Below are 12,306 nucleotides of genomic sequence, written 5' to 3'. Positions count from 1 at the left end.
CCGAAGAATTTAGCACAGACCTAGACTGTTTCCCAACAAGTCAGCAACAAAAGAGAAACAACTAATGAAAACACAGAAACACCGATAGATGCAGAGACCAACAAAAGGGAAAGAATGCCACTGGTCATGAACAAATGGGAAAGATTACCACTGGTTATACTGCGAGACATGGTACAGTATACCACACTAGCCTCAGTTCTAAAAATCTCCAAAACAGAGTCCAGCAGGGCTAAGATTAACAAAGGCATCTGCACTGAACCACAAACAACTGCCAATTACTGCTCAATCACCAAATTAATGGATGAAAAAAAAAAAAAAAAAAAAAAAAAAAGAGTCCCATACCACACCTTCACCTTGAAAAGCAAAAAAATCTGATGGAGGTACTGCACGGTATCACTGAATCAGTGACAACTGAAGTGCTGATCAATCTCTAGAATTATGAACTATAGCCAATCAAAGTAAGCAGCATGCTGAGAGCAGACAAACAGCTAATGCCACTTGTACTAGTTGAAATCAGTAACAGACAGCATGAGATCTTTGACCTCACAACTGTCTGTGACCTGCTCATCAATTCAGAATCTCTATGCCAAAGGGCATTAAATGGCTAATACCACCGCTGCCAAAAATTTGGCCTATCACAGCAGCACTGCTATAATGCCAAGTTTCATTGTGTCATATGTGTGGAGAAAATCACACAATGACTACATATGAGAAACCAAGAACAGAACTCACAAAATGCACAAAGTGCAGTGGACCATACACTACCAACTTAAAGGGTGCAGAGAATACCTGATCTTCACAAACTGACAAAACCAACCCATGCCCAGCCAGAGAAAAAGTCTACTGCATCCAACCTCGAAAATCTGAAGATACCCAAAACCTGTATAGGCACATGCCTCATACGCAGAAGTGGTGGTATCTAAATTTATTTATTCTTATGGCAAAAAAGAATATAATGCAGCTATAGGTCAATGTCTAGTCCAGAAAGCCAATTCAGGGCCTCATCCGTCACCTCATGGATGTCTTGGAGGTTACCATAAAATTGGCACCTTGGGCAGTCATTTACAATATGAGTGACCGTCTGGGCTATGAGGGAAAAGTCACAATAAGGGTGGTCTGACAGTTTCCATTTGTTTAGTAGGTAGCCACATCTGCCCAGGTTAGTTCTGATTGTTGACAGATGACCAAATCCTTCTAGGAAGAGCAAAACCAGGCTGTGAAGCATAGGGATCCTCAACCAGGAAGCCATTTGTTGGGAATTTGTTGGACCAGTCTCCTCTCCACATGTCAGATGTTGATGGTAAGGCAGATAAAGAGAGCTCATCCATGGACCAGAAAGGGTTTCTTGATTTTAGGTGAAGACTAGGTGTATTTTTGAGAGTCTGGTGCAAGGGCAGGAGCAGGTTGCTCATTACTTTATTAAATTCTTTAATCAAGGCTTGTCTTCTCTGTAATAAAGTAAATTATCCTATATTTGGTGGAGCAATGTTGGATAAGACAGGCAGCCAGGGGAGAGGGGGGGGTGCATCTCAGTGTCCCACTAATTGTGTGCATAGTAGAGTTTAGATACTAATGTCATAGATACCCAGTGTGTGCACTTCTTTTCCCAGACTGGGGACACAGTGTTCTTCCCCACAACCACAGATTGTTCCAGCAAGCCTTGAAATGATATTATTTTCATTTTAATTTTGTTAGACAGGTTGGTGATGTGCCTTTTATAGGTTAGGCTTCTGTCCAGGCTCACTCCAAGGTATTTCAGGTGAGGCTCATGTTCTACCATTCTTGACACAGAAAGAGAGGATGAGGTGTTGAATTGCCTCTGCTTTTATTTGGAATGCTGTGGACACAATTTTTGTTGGATTTGGCTTCAGGTACCACTGCTTGAAGTACTCTTCCAGAATGTTTAAGTCTGTGTTCAAGGTTGTTTCCAGGTTGGCAAAGAAGGTGACTGGTGCAGGATCACTAGGTTATTGGTGTACATGTATTTCCTTGAGCTAGTATGTCAAACATGTAGATGTTGAAGAGTAAAGGGGATAACACAGAACCCTGTGGGAGACCGTTGTGGAGGGATCTGGGCCTGCTCTTTTTTCCACCAATATGGACTTGGATCTTTCTGTTGGAGAGAATGGATTTGAAAACATGGAAAGTTTTTTTGCACCTTATAACATTACCTAGTTTTAGGAAGAGGCCCCTGATCCAGACTGTGTCATAAGCTGATGTTATGCCAATGACTCCAGATTTAAGTTTCTTCTGGAAGTCTGCTTCAATCTGTGTTGTTAGGGCAAGGACCTGGTCACAGCAACTTCTTCCTAGCCTAAAGCCAGCTTGTTCAATCAGGAGTACTCTTTTGATGAGGGTGAAAAAGATAATAACACTGGAACCTCAGCAACCCAAGTAGGCCAATAAAACTGCCAAGGTAGAAGGCATTCTCGCAGACATTCTTATTGGACATTACGAATCAAACCCCAGTCAAGAAGCCATGAACTTGTTTATGAGACAAATGTAAGCAATTCTCACAGTAATCAACGATGGTTAATGAATGTAGAAGACCTTATTCCATTCAGGTTGACTTGGGCCCCTGGCCTTTTCTGGCACAAAAATATTCATGCTGATGTTTAATCTAAAAGTAATAATTAACTATATCTATGAAGAGACAGAGATATGTGAAAAGGGGGTTCTAAAGCTATTGCATAACTGGATAAGAATTTGACAATTGGGACAGAGGGGATATCAGCATGAACCAAAAGAATGTTCCACTGAACTGGCTAGGCGCTTGACATGCTTGTATAATTTCAGTCTTATTAGCGCAGGAAAGATCCCATAGGAATGGAAAAGAATGTATGATAAATAGGCAAACTGCAATATTGCAAAGACTGTTGTGTCTAACCATCAATCTATCAGTATCTCTGGAGTAATTGTAAAGATTTTAGAGAAGTGGTGAGAACTTGCATACAAAAATGAGTGGACAATCAAAATATACTTTGCAGGAATTAGCATGGGTTTACTAAAGGGAGGTCATGCCTGAGCAATTTGCTCATTTTTATAATAATGCTATGGGTGAGTTGAATAAAGGAAGTGGATACATTATGATACTATTGACTTTGCTAAGGCCTTTGATAGGATACCACAAGAAAGGCTGCTGCATAAACTAGAGATTATGGAGTTGGAATATAAACTACTGGCTAGGATAAGTGAGTGGCTGATAGACAAGTATCAGAAAGTGCTATATGTGAGTTGTGAATCTACCAGATTTAGGTGACTAGTGGTGTGCCCCAGGGATCAGTCCTTGGACCACTGTTGTTTAATCTATACATTAATGAATATTGGAAAGGAGCTTATTTGTTTGCAGATGAAACAAAGATAGGCAGGGCAATCAGAGATGCTACTGATATACAGCATTTAGAGGATGATTTGAATAGGCTGGTGTGAGCAAATGATAATGACAATCAATTCAATGTTAGTAAGTGTACAGTTATGCACTTTGGTTTGAGATATCCAACAGAATGTTATATGGGTGGGATTATGCTTGGAGTAACTAATGAGGCTAGAGATCTTGGAGTTATGGTGGACAGGAATTTGAAGTTCAAGGGTAGAATTGCAAAAACAACCCAGAGGATTATTGCAATATTGAAATGAATATTGACATGTAAAGATATGGAAGTCATTTTGCCTCTTTACAATGCCTTAATACTATACATCTGGACTACTGTGAATGGATTTGGTCTCCTGGGTTCCAAAGGTACTGGAATGGCTGCAAAGGAGAGTTATAAAGATGACATCAGGATTATGGAATGTATGTTATGAGGACAGATTCAGAGCATTCATAGCTGCCTATAGAGGTCATTATAGGACATCGGTTGATAAAATTTTTCATTACAGAAGATGAGAGAAAACAAGGACAGCATCTATGGAAGTTAAGTTTGTGTACAGTTAAAGAAAGGAATGAGAGCTAGATTTTTCTCTCAAAGAACCATAAGTAAGTGGAACTTTGCCTGTTGAAGCACTGAATATATCTAGTGTGAATGAGTTTAAAAACAGTATGATAACTGGTGTGGGTGATGTTATGACTTCCCTCAATGAGTCATTGACTCCCTGGAGATCTAATAATAATATGTTTACTTAGTTGATAAGGTTATAAGCCTATATTTCACCTTGGTCACCAAGGCATCTGCATAGGCACAAAAAAAAAACTAAGAATGTGCATGCAGGTACATTAGCAGGAAAATCTCTGTTTGCTTTGCTGCTGGTGTGCTGTGTGCACATGCTTAGTTTTGCTTTGTGCATATGAATGACCAAAGTGAAATATTGGCTTATAAACTAATTTGCTAAATAATATAATTAGTTAATTATTATTTTTAGATATGTGTTTTTTTTCCATGAAACATTAACCAATGTCTAAGTATCCACAGATTAGTGGCATCATTTCAGCCATAGCTTCTTCAGTCTCCACAAAAATTAGGTGCCCTTTTTTTTCTACTTGAGACATTGACTACTACTAATCTCAACAAATGCTGAAACTATAAAAGCCCGAATCTGCACAACCTTAAAATACCACTCAAATTTACCCTAAGAATGCTTGTTACTCTTTTGCCTTATATCTCTTCTTAGGTATTTTTATGAACAACAGCCTACTGAGCTGAACACCATTATTCCTCAACCTTCTTCTAAGACTGCAAGAACATGAATGAATGAACAGCTACTGATCAATGTCCACTTACTGTTCAAAAACCCACTAAAACAAACTTCTCTTCTGCACCGCTCCCCCATTCACTCCTTCTGCCTATGTTCTTTGGAACCATCTCATGTCACTCAATCTTCACTATAGATTACAACCTGGAGCTATCTAGAAACTATTCCAAAAGTAGGAATTGGTTGATATAAGGGCAAGATATTTTTATATCTTAATCTCTTGCTCACAGAGTATGAGAATACGATATTTAAAAAAAAAAAATTAAAAAAAAAGATGGACCATTCTTTACATGAATGGTCCCTAGCAAACTTGATTTCATCTAACTGATAAGAATTCGGATGCAATTCTGTATTAGACTTATATGTATGAATCACACCCAAGAAAGCTGTAAACATATTGCACATTTTAGTACTAAGTAGACTAAGGATTAGGTAATCAGAGAACTCTGCTCTAGAGACCAAACATAGTACTTTTTAAAGCCATTTTATATTGATGTACCTATCTTGAATTCTGCTTATGTTGAGTTTGTTCCAGTAGTTGACCTTTCACTACATGCCCTGTTCCCTGATGAAAACATTTAGGGACATTGTTAACAAGGCAATGATCCAGCCAGATACCTACTAATGGGGGGATGAACCACAAGAAGGTGAGGACTAGTCACAAGTCAGAAGACTGTTTTTTTTCTCCTCATTCCTTAAATGGCAATGTGGAGATCTCCTCCCAGTTATCTAGATTTGATCATTAAGTGACCCGCAGACTAAAAATTAAGACATTAAAATTTTTGAAAACTCTAAATTCTTATTAATCATGATTACACAAAGCTTTTGCAATATAAATGATTCTAGTTCAAAGAATGTAAAGTACCACTTACCATCTTAAAAATTCAGGAGAATAATCAAACCTAAACATATTGTCATCATCTTCTACATAATTCTCATTAAGAAGTATATACAATTCTTTCAACTGTAAGCAAAAGAGGACAATATAATATCATACATACTGATTCTTAATACAGCAATCTCTCGATTAATGCACCTAATGTGTTCTTTAAAACAGACATATAAATTGAAAATGCACTAATCAAATATAATAACCTATATGAAAAAGTTTCATCCCACAAGCAGGCAAACTGGCCCCGTGAACACACAGGATACAGCCATAGGATATAGTATGGCAAGGAAGGCAAAGGGAACCGCTTGCTCATAATCATCTCCCTAGTATGGCAGCATATAACTATCCCCACCAGCCATATGGCAGAAGGAAATAAGCAGATAGATAGATAGATATGAAAAAGTATAATTTATTCCTCAAATTTCTTTTTTGACCCTTAATTTTTTTTTTTTATTTTTTTTTTAAAGAATTATGGTTTGTCTCAGGTCCTAATTAAAGGAAAACTATGAAGCTGAAAGACAATAAAACATATTCAGAATATAAATTTATTATTCTACTTCTTAACAAAGAATTGAGCTAAAGTAGTTTGGTGGGCATTTTGTTTATTTTTGTCATACAACTGAGTATGGCCCTACTACCTTTTCTACTCTCCTGCATATTTTACTGCTTCTCTCTCTCTCTCTTTTCATCAGGGTCAGCTTCTAAGCATCGCTACTTAAAAACTTTGATTGTACGAAAAATATTTTCAAATTGTTTCTGTGAAATCTCTTTTGGCTGAGTGTCAGTGGTTAAATTTTCTTCATATTCTTCAGGATCTTCCCGCTGAGTATCTAAATTTAGCAGGTCTGAATCACTCAATTCCTCAGAATGAGATTTAATTAATTCTTGGACATTATCATTGTCAATCTCATCGAAACCCAGTTCATGCCCAATGTTGGTAATTTCCTCAACATTATCCATTTCATTTGAAAAGTCTCTAAAATCATTTGCACAATGTGGAAGAATGTGCTTCCAAATGGCTTGCATATTGCTAGCAGTAATTTCATTCAACTTTGCTATTTTATAAGCAAGCTGAGATTTCTCTGATTTGGCCAGAAAAGTCTTGGAAGGCATTTGCTTCCAAAAAAGGTCGGTTTCATCAATATTAAATATTTATTGGTCAAAATAGCCCCCTTCTTCCACAATTTTCTTCAAAATCTCTGGATAATTTGAGGCCACCTCCTTATCTGCACTTGCAGCTTCACCTGTGATTCAAACATTATGTAGATTATTTTACTTTTTGAAACAGTCAAATCATCCAGCACTAGCATGGAATTCTTCTTTTCCATCATTGATAGCTCTTTCTTTCAAGGTTGCAAAGAGACTTAACAAGGGCAGTGCTTAGTGGGATCCGTTTTTTGGTTACAATCTTCAATCCATGTAGGAAGAAGTATCGCTAATTCAATCGTTATCATACTTTGATTTTGAGTGGTCTGCATGCATGATGAACTTAAAGCAGCCTTACATTTCTCTTTGTATTAAGCAGCCTTGCTTAATATTGCTCTTATAGTTGATTCACCCATTCTGTGTTCTTGTCCTATCTTTGTCTGGACTCACTATGTTTATTTTTCTTTATTATTTCAAGTTTTTCTCTTCCAATGATATTACTTTCAAATCTTTCTCACACTTCCATTTTTTTGCTCACTAATTCTTTTACTCATGATTAAAGGTTGGAAAAATAGTTTAAAATAAAAAAAGTACGGAAAACAAATTGCAAAGGAGGCATGAAATATGATGAGCAAAATGTTATGTAATTAGCAGACAAAAAGTTTGGTGGTAAATTTGGAACATAGTGTAGTATGCCATTAAAAAATAACTTCGTAAAATGTTTTAAATCAGTAACTAAATGATTTCATCCTGGTTAATGATTTTTTAAAATAGTTGGCCATAAAACAATGCATAGATGAAAATATTTAAAATCTGTAACATTTATTTTTAAGATGTATATAGGTACACTATATCGAATTTTAGAGGTGCATTAATTGCATTTGGGTACAGAAAAAAAAATGACGCACTAATTGAAGATGCACTAATCGGAGACACATTAATTGAGAGATTGCTATACATAAATGGAAACAAGTTAAAATGAATAAGTATTCATTTATATGAATATATCATAATGAAAAAACTATCTTAGAGAGGGAAACATTTTAATATAAAACTGCACATACACAAGGTTGTTGCATAAATGGTATGGACATCCTCATTTCTATCAAATAGCTAGTAAGTTATTTACAATAATGGAAATAGGATATGGTTTAAGAGAAGGCCAACTTCCATCATAGGTTGCCACAATAAGTAAATTTCAGATCCATGACTGCTATGGCAAAGTAAAAAGGGGATGATTGTGGAAAGAAACTCAATAAACAGTTAGCATATACCACATAAACCGGAGAATGACGACATGTATTTCTCCTACAATATATCAGTGGATTATCTGAAGCAGGAGTTCAGGATATCCACAGCTATCAAGATCTGCATCAGAACACTGCATACTGAACTCCATAGCCTCAATTTCCAGAACTGCTGCATACAAGCTAAATATTGCTCAAGTAATGACTAGTTTGAATAATATATGCATGTAAACACAAGATATTTAATTAACCAAATATTTCGGTCTGGAAATAGCAGACCATCTTCAGTGACACTACAAGAACAGTTTCAAAAAAAATACACGATGGAATACTAACAATAGATCATTTAAAAATAGAACAAGCCGTGTGATGTTATATCACTAAGTATGAAAGATAATATTTTTAAGCAGAGACATGACTGAAATAAAGATATTAATTAATAATATTAAATAACAAAATTAATATGAATTAATGAGTTATCCTGATTAGACTTTCCCAGATTTTTGATATAGATATACAGTCACTGTATATGACTGTATATCTATATCAAAAATCTGGGCATTATTCAAATTATTTGAATAATGCCCAGATTTGAATTTGAATTATTCAAATTTACTATGTATGCAGGTTACATGGGGAGAAAAAAATCTACAAACAGATTAATGGTACTGCTATGCCCCCTCCCCACTTTAGCAAACTTTTACATGGAACACAAGCCCCTAGAGTGGTTACACTATGCTGATGATGTGTCTGCCATTTGTCCCCATGGACAAGACACTTTGGATACATCTGTCACCTACCTAAACAACCAACACCCCAAAATCCACTTCACAATAGAAAAAGAATCTAATAACTGTTTACCATTTACTGACACCTTAGTCACCTGCCTTTCAGATGGATCACTATCTTTTTTCATTGATAGAAAACCAACACACAGAGGAAGATACCTACATAAAAAATAACATCATCATCCAGTTCAACAGTAGGCATTTTAAAAACACTTGCACACAGAGCCAGAGCCATTGGTTCTAACAATACAGCTCTGACCACAGAACTCAAATATCTGTGAAATATGTTCTTGGCCAACAACTACAATTCCTACAAAATAGATAAAATACTACATAGCCCCATTACCCCTCCCTCCCCTAATACACATGAACACAACATTACCATTTCTATTCCCTATGTCAGAGGTACATCAGAAAAGATAGCCAAAGTACTGATGAAACATGGCCTTTGCACCACATTCAAACCTCATGTTAAACTAACAACTCTGATTCACTTGCCTAAGGATAAGCTTCACCATCTAGCACAACATGAAGTGTATGAAGTTCCCTGTGACTTGGCCTAATATGGGCAAACAGGAAGATCAGTTGACGTCTGCCTGGAAGAACATAAGAAATACATTTGCTATTATTATTATGGCAAGTCAGGACTGGCAGACCACGCTTTGGCCACCCCTTCACACAGAATTAGATGGAAGAAAATGAATATGCTATTTAGAAGTATTGTTAATACCATTAAAAATAAGTCATGAATCCCCAAAAAAGGTTCTTCACATCCTAGGCAGGATTTGAACTCGAGTCTTTACAGCCAAAGAACACTGTCAAAACAGACTGAGCTACAGAGGCTTCACAACAAATTCATATAGACTAAATGACTAGTTTTACACTACAAGGTTTGCTAGTAAATTTAAAGGAAAAGAATACCTCTTCTCCCTCCCCACGCTAGTCCTGGAATAAAGAATAATATCTAAGAAAATATTGGCATTCAGTTGAATTACAACTTCTTTTAGTCTTTTTCTCCACCAAGATCTCAGTGAAACTCAGAATCATTATTTCTCCTCCCCTGCTCTATTCCGAACCACTATAAGTGACTTGTAATAATTCATGACAAAAGCATCAAGAAATTTGTTACTTATAGCAATAAGAGAAAATAACTGATTGATTGGGTGTGTGTGGGGGGGGGGTACCAACAGTTGAATAGGTCTTTTTGGCAGTTTCTTCTCTATGAAGGATAAGAACATATAACTTTAGAGGTGATACAGTTAACTAAGATAGGACAGGTAAGCACAAAGAAAACAAAATTTTCTTTGTATATATGTATTCATATCTTAGTTTGACTTTTGTGATTTCAGTTTTTGTTTATTATTACTTATTACTTATTATTATTATGTGTTACCTCCAGGAAGTCCAATGACTCATCGAGGGAGGGCATCTACTCTATAACTCAATCTCTACCACTCACAATCCACCAACTACACCAATGCCATCTATCGCCCACCACTAGTATTTTCACAGACAATCACAAACATCCAAGCCCACGGCTGGATTCGAACTCATAGCCTTTTGGCTGGAGAGCAGAAACACTAACCGCTCGGCCAGCTTCATGACATTCATGATAGCCAGGAAAAATGGTTGAAATGTTTTACTTGTTTCTATAGTTTACCTAAAATCCAAAATAAGACTGTCCATTAAGGAAAACCCATAAAATGTAATGATATCACATTGTAAAGTTTCTTTATCATCTATTAAGTGCTTACATAAGAAAATCTTTGTTATTAATTGTCTCTTTAATTTACTATTAATTGAGAAATTGTCCTCTAGCCAAAACTCTAGTTATTGTCTACAGATCTTCTACCTGGCAAAGATATTTCACTTTGTAATATGCTTTGGTCACGTCAGTTGTAAAAGTAAAATTTATGAGCAGATTAAAAGGCACAGCCACATAGGGAGTCCTCTTTCATCAACCCTGGCTAACTACAATTTGTTGCATTTTAGAAGACTTCCTGTTTATCTACAAAAATTATGAAAATAGGCAGAAACATGGAAAATTTCAACTGCATTTCAATGGAAAACTTATGAAACAAGTAAAACATTTCAACCATTTAGGCTCAATTTTTAGCAAAGATAGCAAACTAACTAAGAAAATAGACAATAAAATAAGCAAAGCTGATATGATGGAGAGATGAACAAATTATTTTATATGGAATACGAAAGCAATTAGCCAATTCTGTATACACACTTATACATATCAGGAATTTGATGACTGATGATGATTTAAATTATTATATCCATTACTAAAAACAGGGTTTCCTCCTCTGGAAGTGAAGATGTTATAAGCACAATAGGGGGAAAATAAATAAATAATTAAGAGTTCAAACTTCTTGGAATGGGTTATGATAAATGTCTGATGAATGTCAATCTATAAATGCATGAATGAATGAATGGATTCCAGCAGATTTTAAGGTCATTAATTTCCTGATATGATTTTTTTCTCCTCGATTGTAAACTTGATATATGCATTTATGTCATCTAAAAACTGAAGCAATTCTGTTTTAGAAAACTATATGTGAGATTGCAGGAATATCATAGTTTACTATGATATTCCTGCAATCTGATATTTTTACAGACCACTAAAGGCAAAGTGCGATACATAGATTCACCCAGTCAACTGTCCAACTTCTTGTAGTGTGGCCTATTTTCACAAAATGGGTTTTTGCAAAATCAATTAACACTGCAGATACAAAGTTAGAGAAAATACTCATTAGACCTAAAGGTAAATAATAGGCGGTAGAAGACCTTTACTGCATGGTGAGATACCATGATTACAATCTTGCTTATTTGAGGCCTATTTCCTGTCCCCCCCCCCCTTAGGACTATCCCATACCAAACATACCACAGAAACCCAGAACCATCTCTATTCAAGGGTACAGCAGCAAAGCAGTTTTACTAGTTCACTCCCAGATACATGTAACCAAACATGCAATTCATCAGGCAGCTCCTAATTATCTGGTGTATAATCCTACCAGAACCTACTCTGACACACTATTACTGGAAGGAGGGAGAGTCCAGTAATGATAATAAGTAGAGAGTATATGAAGACTTAAAATAATTCATTTTTTACACTATTTAGTAAGTGCTTTAATACATTAATGTGATACCATCAGTCTAGCTTCCTTATTATGGTGATGAACTGCAAATAATTATACTCTCAAGCATTTGGGAATAAGATGCAGAAAAAAAATTTTTTTTTTTAAATAATAAAAATGATGGTACAACATGACAGAATTTCATGCCAGCTAGGGCGTCGCCCAGTTAAACAAGGCCCCCATTGTTTTCACCAGGGAACCAGGGCAACAGCGAACAGTCAGCTACTGGAACAAATCCTAAAAGACACCCCAACTCATCACCAGAGTTCAAGATTGGTACTATCAACATAAGAAGCCTGAATGGCAAAGAAATGGAGCTAGCTGAGGAATTAGATAAGTACCAGATCGACATAATAGGGGTGACTGAAACAAAAAACACAAAAACTGGTGAGATCTTTCTG

At 36.1% G+C, this 12,306-nt stretch overlaps 1 protein-coding gene across 1 annotated transcript in view; it reads right to left on the bottom strand.

The window, feature by feature from the left end:
• Nmt (N-myristoyl transferase) overlaps window positions 1-12,306 on the bottom strand; it is a 182,924-nt gene that overhangs the window by 115,132 nt on the left and 55,486 nt on the right. Inside the window, exon 5 of the mRNA XM_090393987.1 lies at window positions 5,562-5,653. Within this exon, the coding sequence (XP_090250113.1) occupies window positions 5,562-5,653 (92 nt within the window). The remainder of the gene's footprint in view (window positions 1-5,561; window positions 5,654-12,306) is intronic.

The sequence above is a fragment of the Typopeltis vanoorti genome, chromosome 6 (genome assembly GCF_054136105.1).
Source record: "Typopeltis vanoorti isolate ZY-2024b chromosome 6, IOZ_Tvanoo_1.0, whole genome shotgun sequence".
In the NCBI taxonomy this organism is placed as follows: Eukaryota; Metazoa; Arthropoda; class Arachnida; order Uropygi; family Thelyphonidae; genus Typopeltis; species Typopeltis vanoorti.
This window is presented reverse-complemented; position numbering and strand designations above follow the sequence as displayed.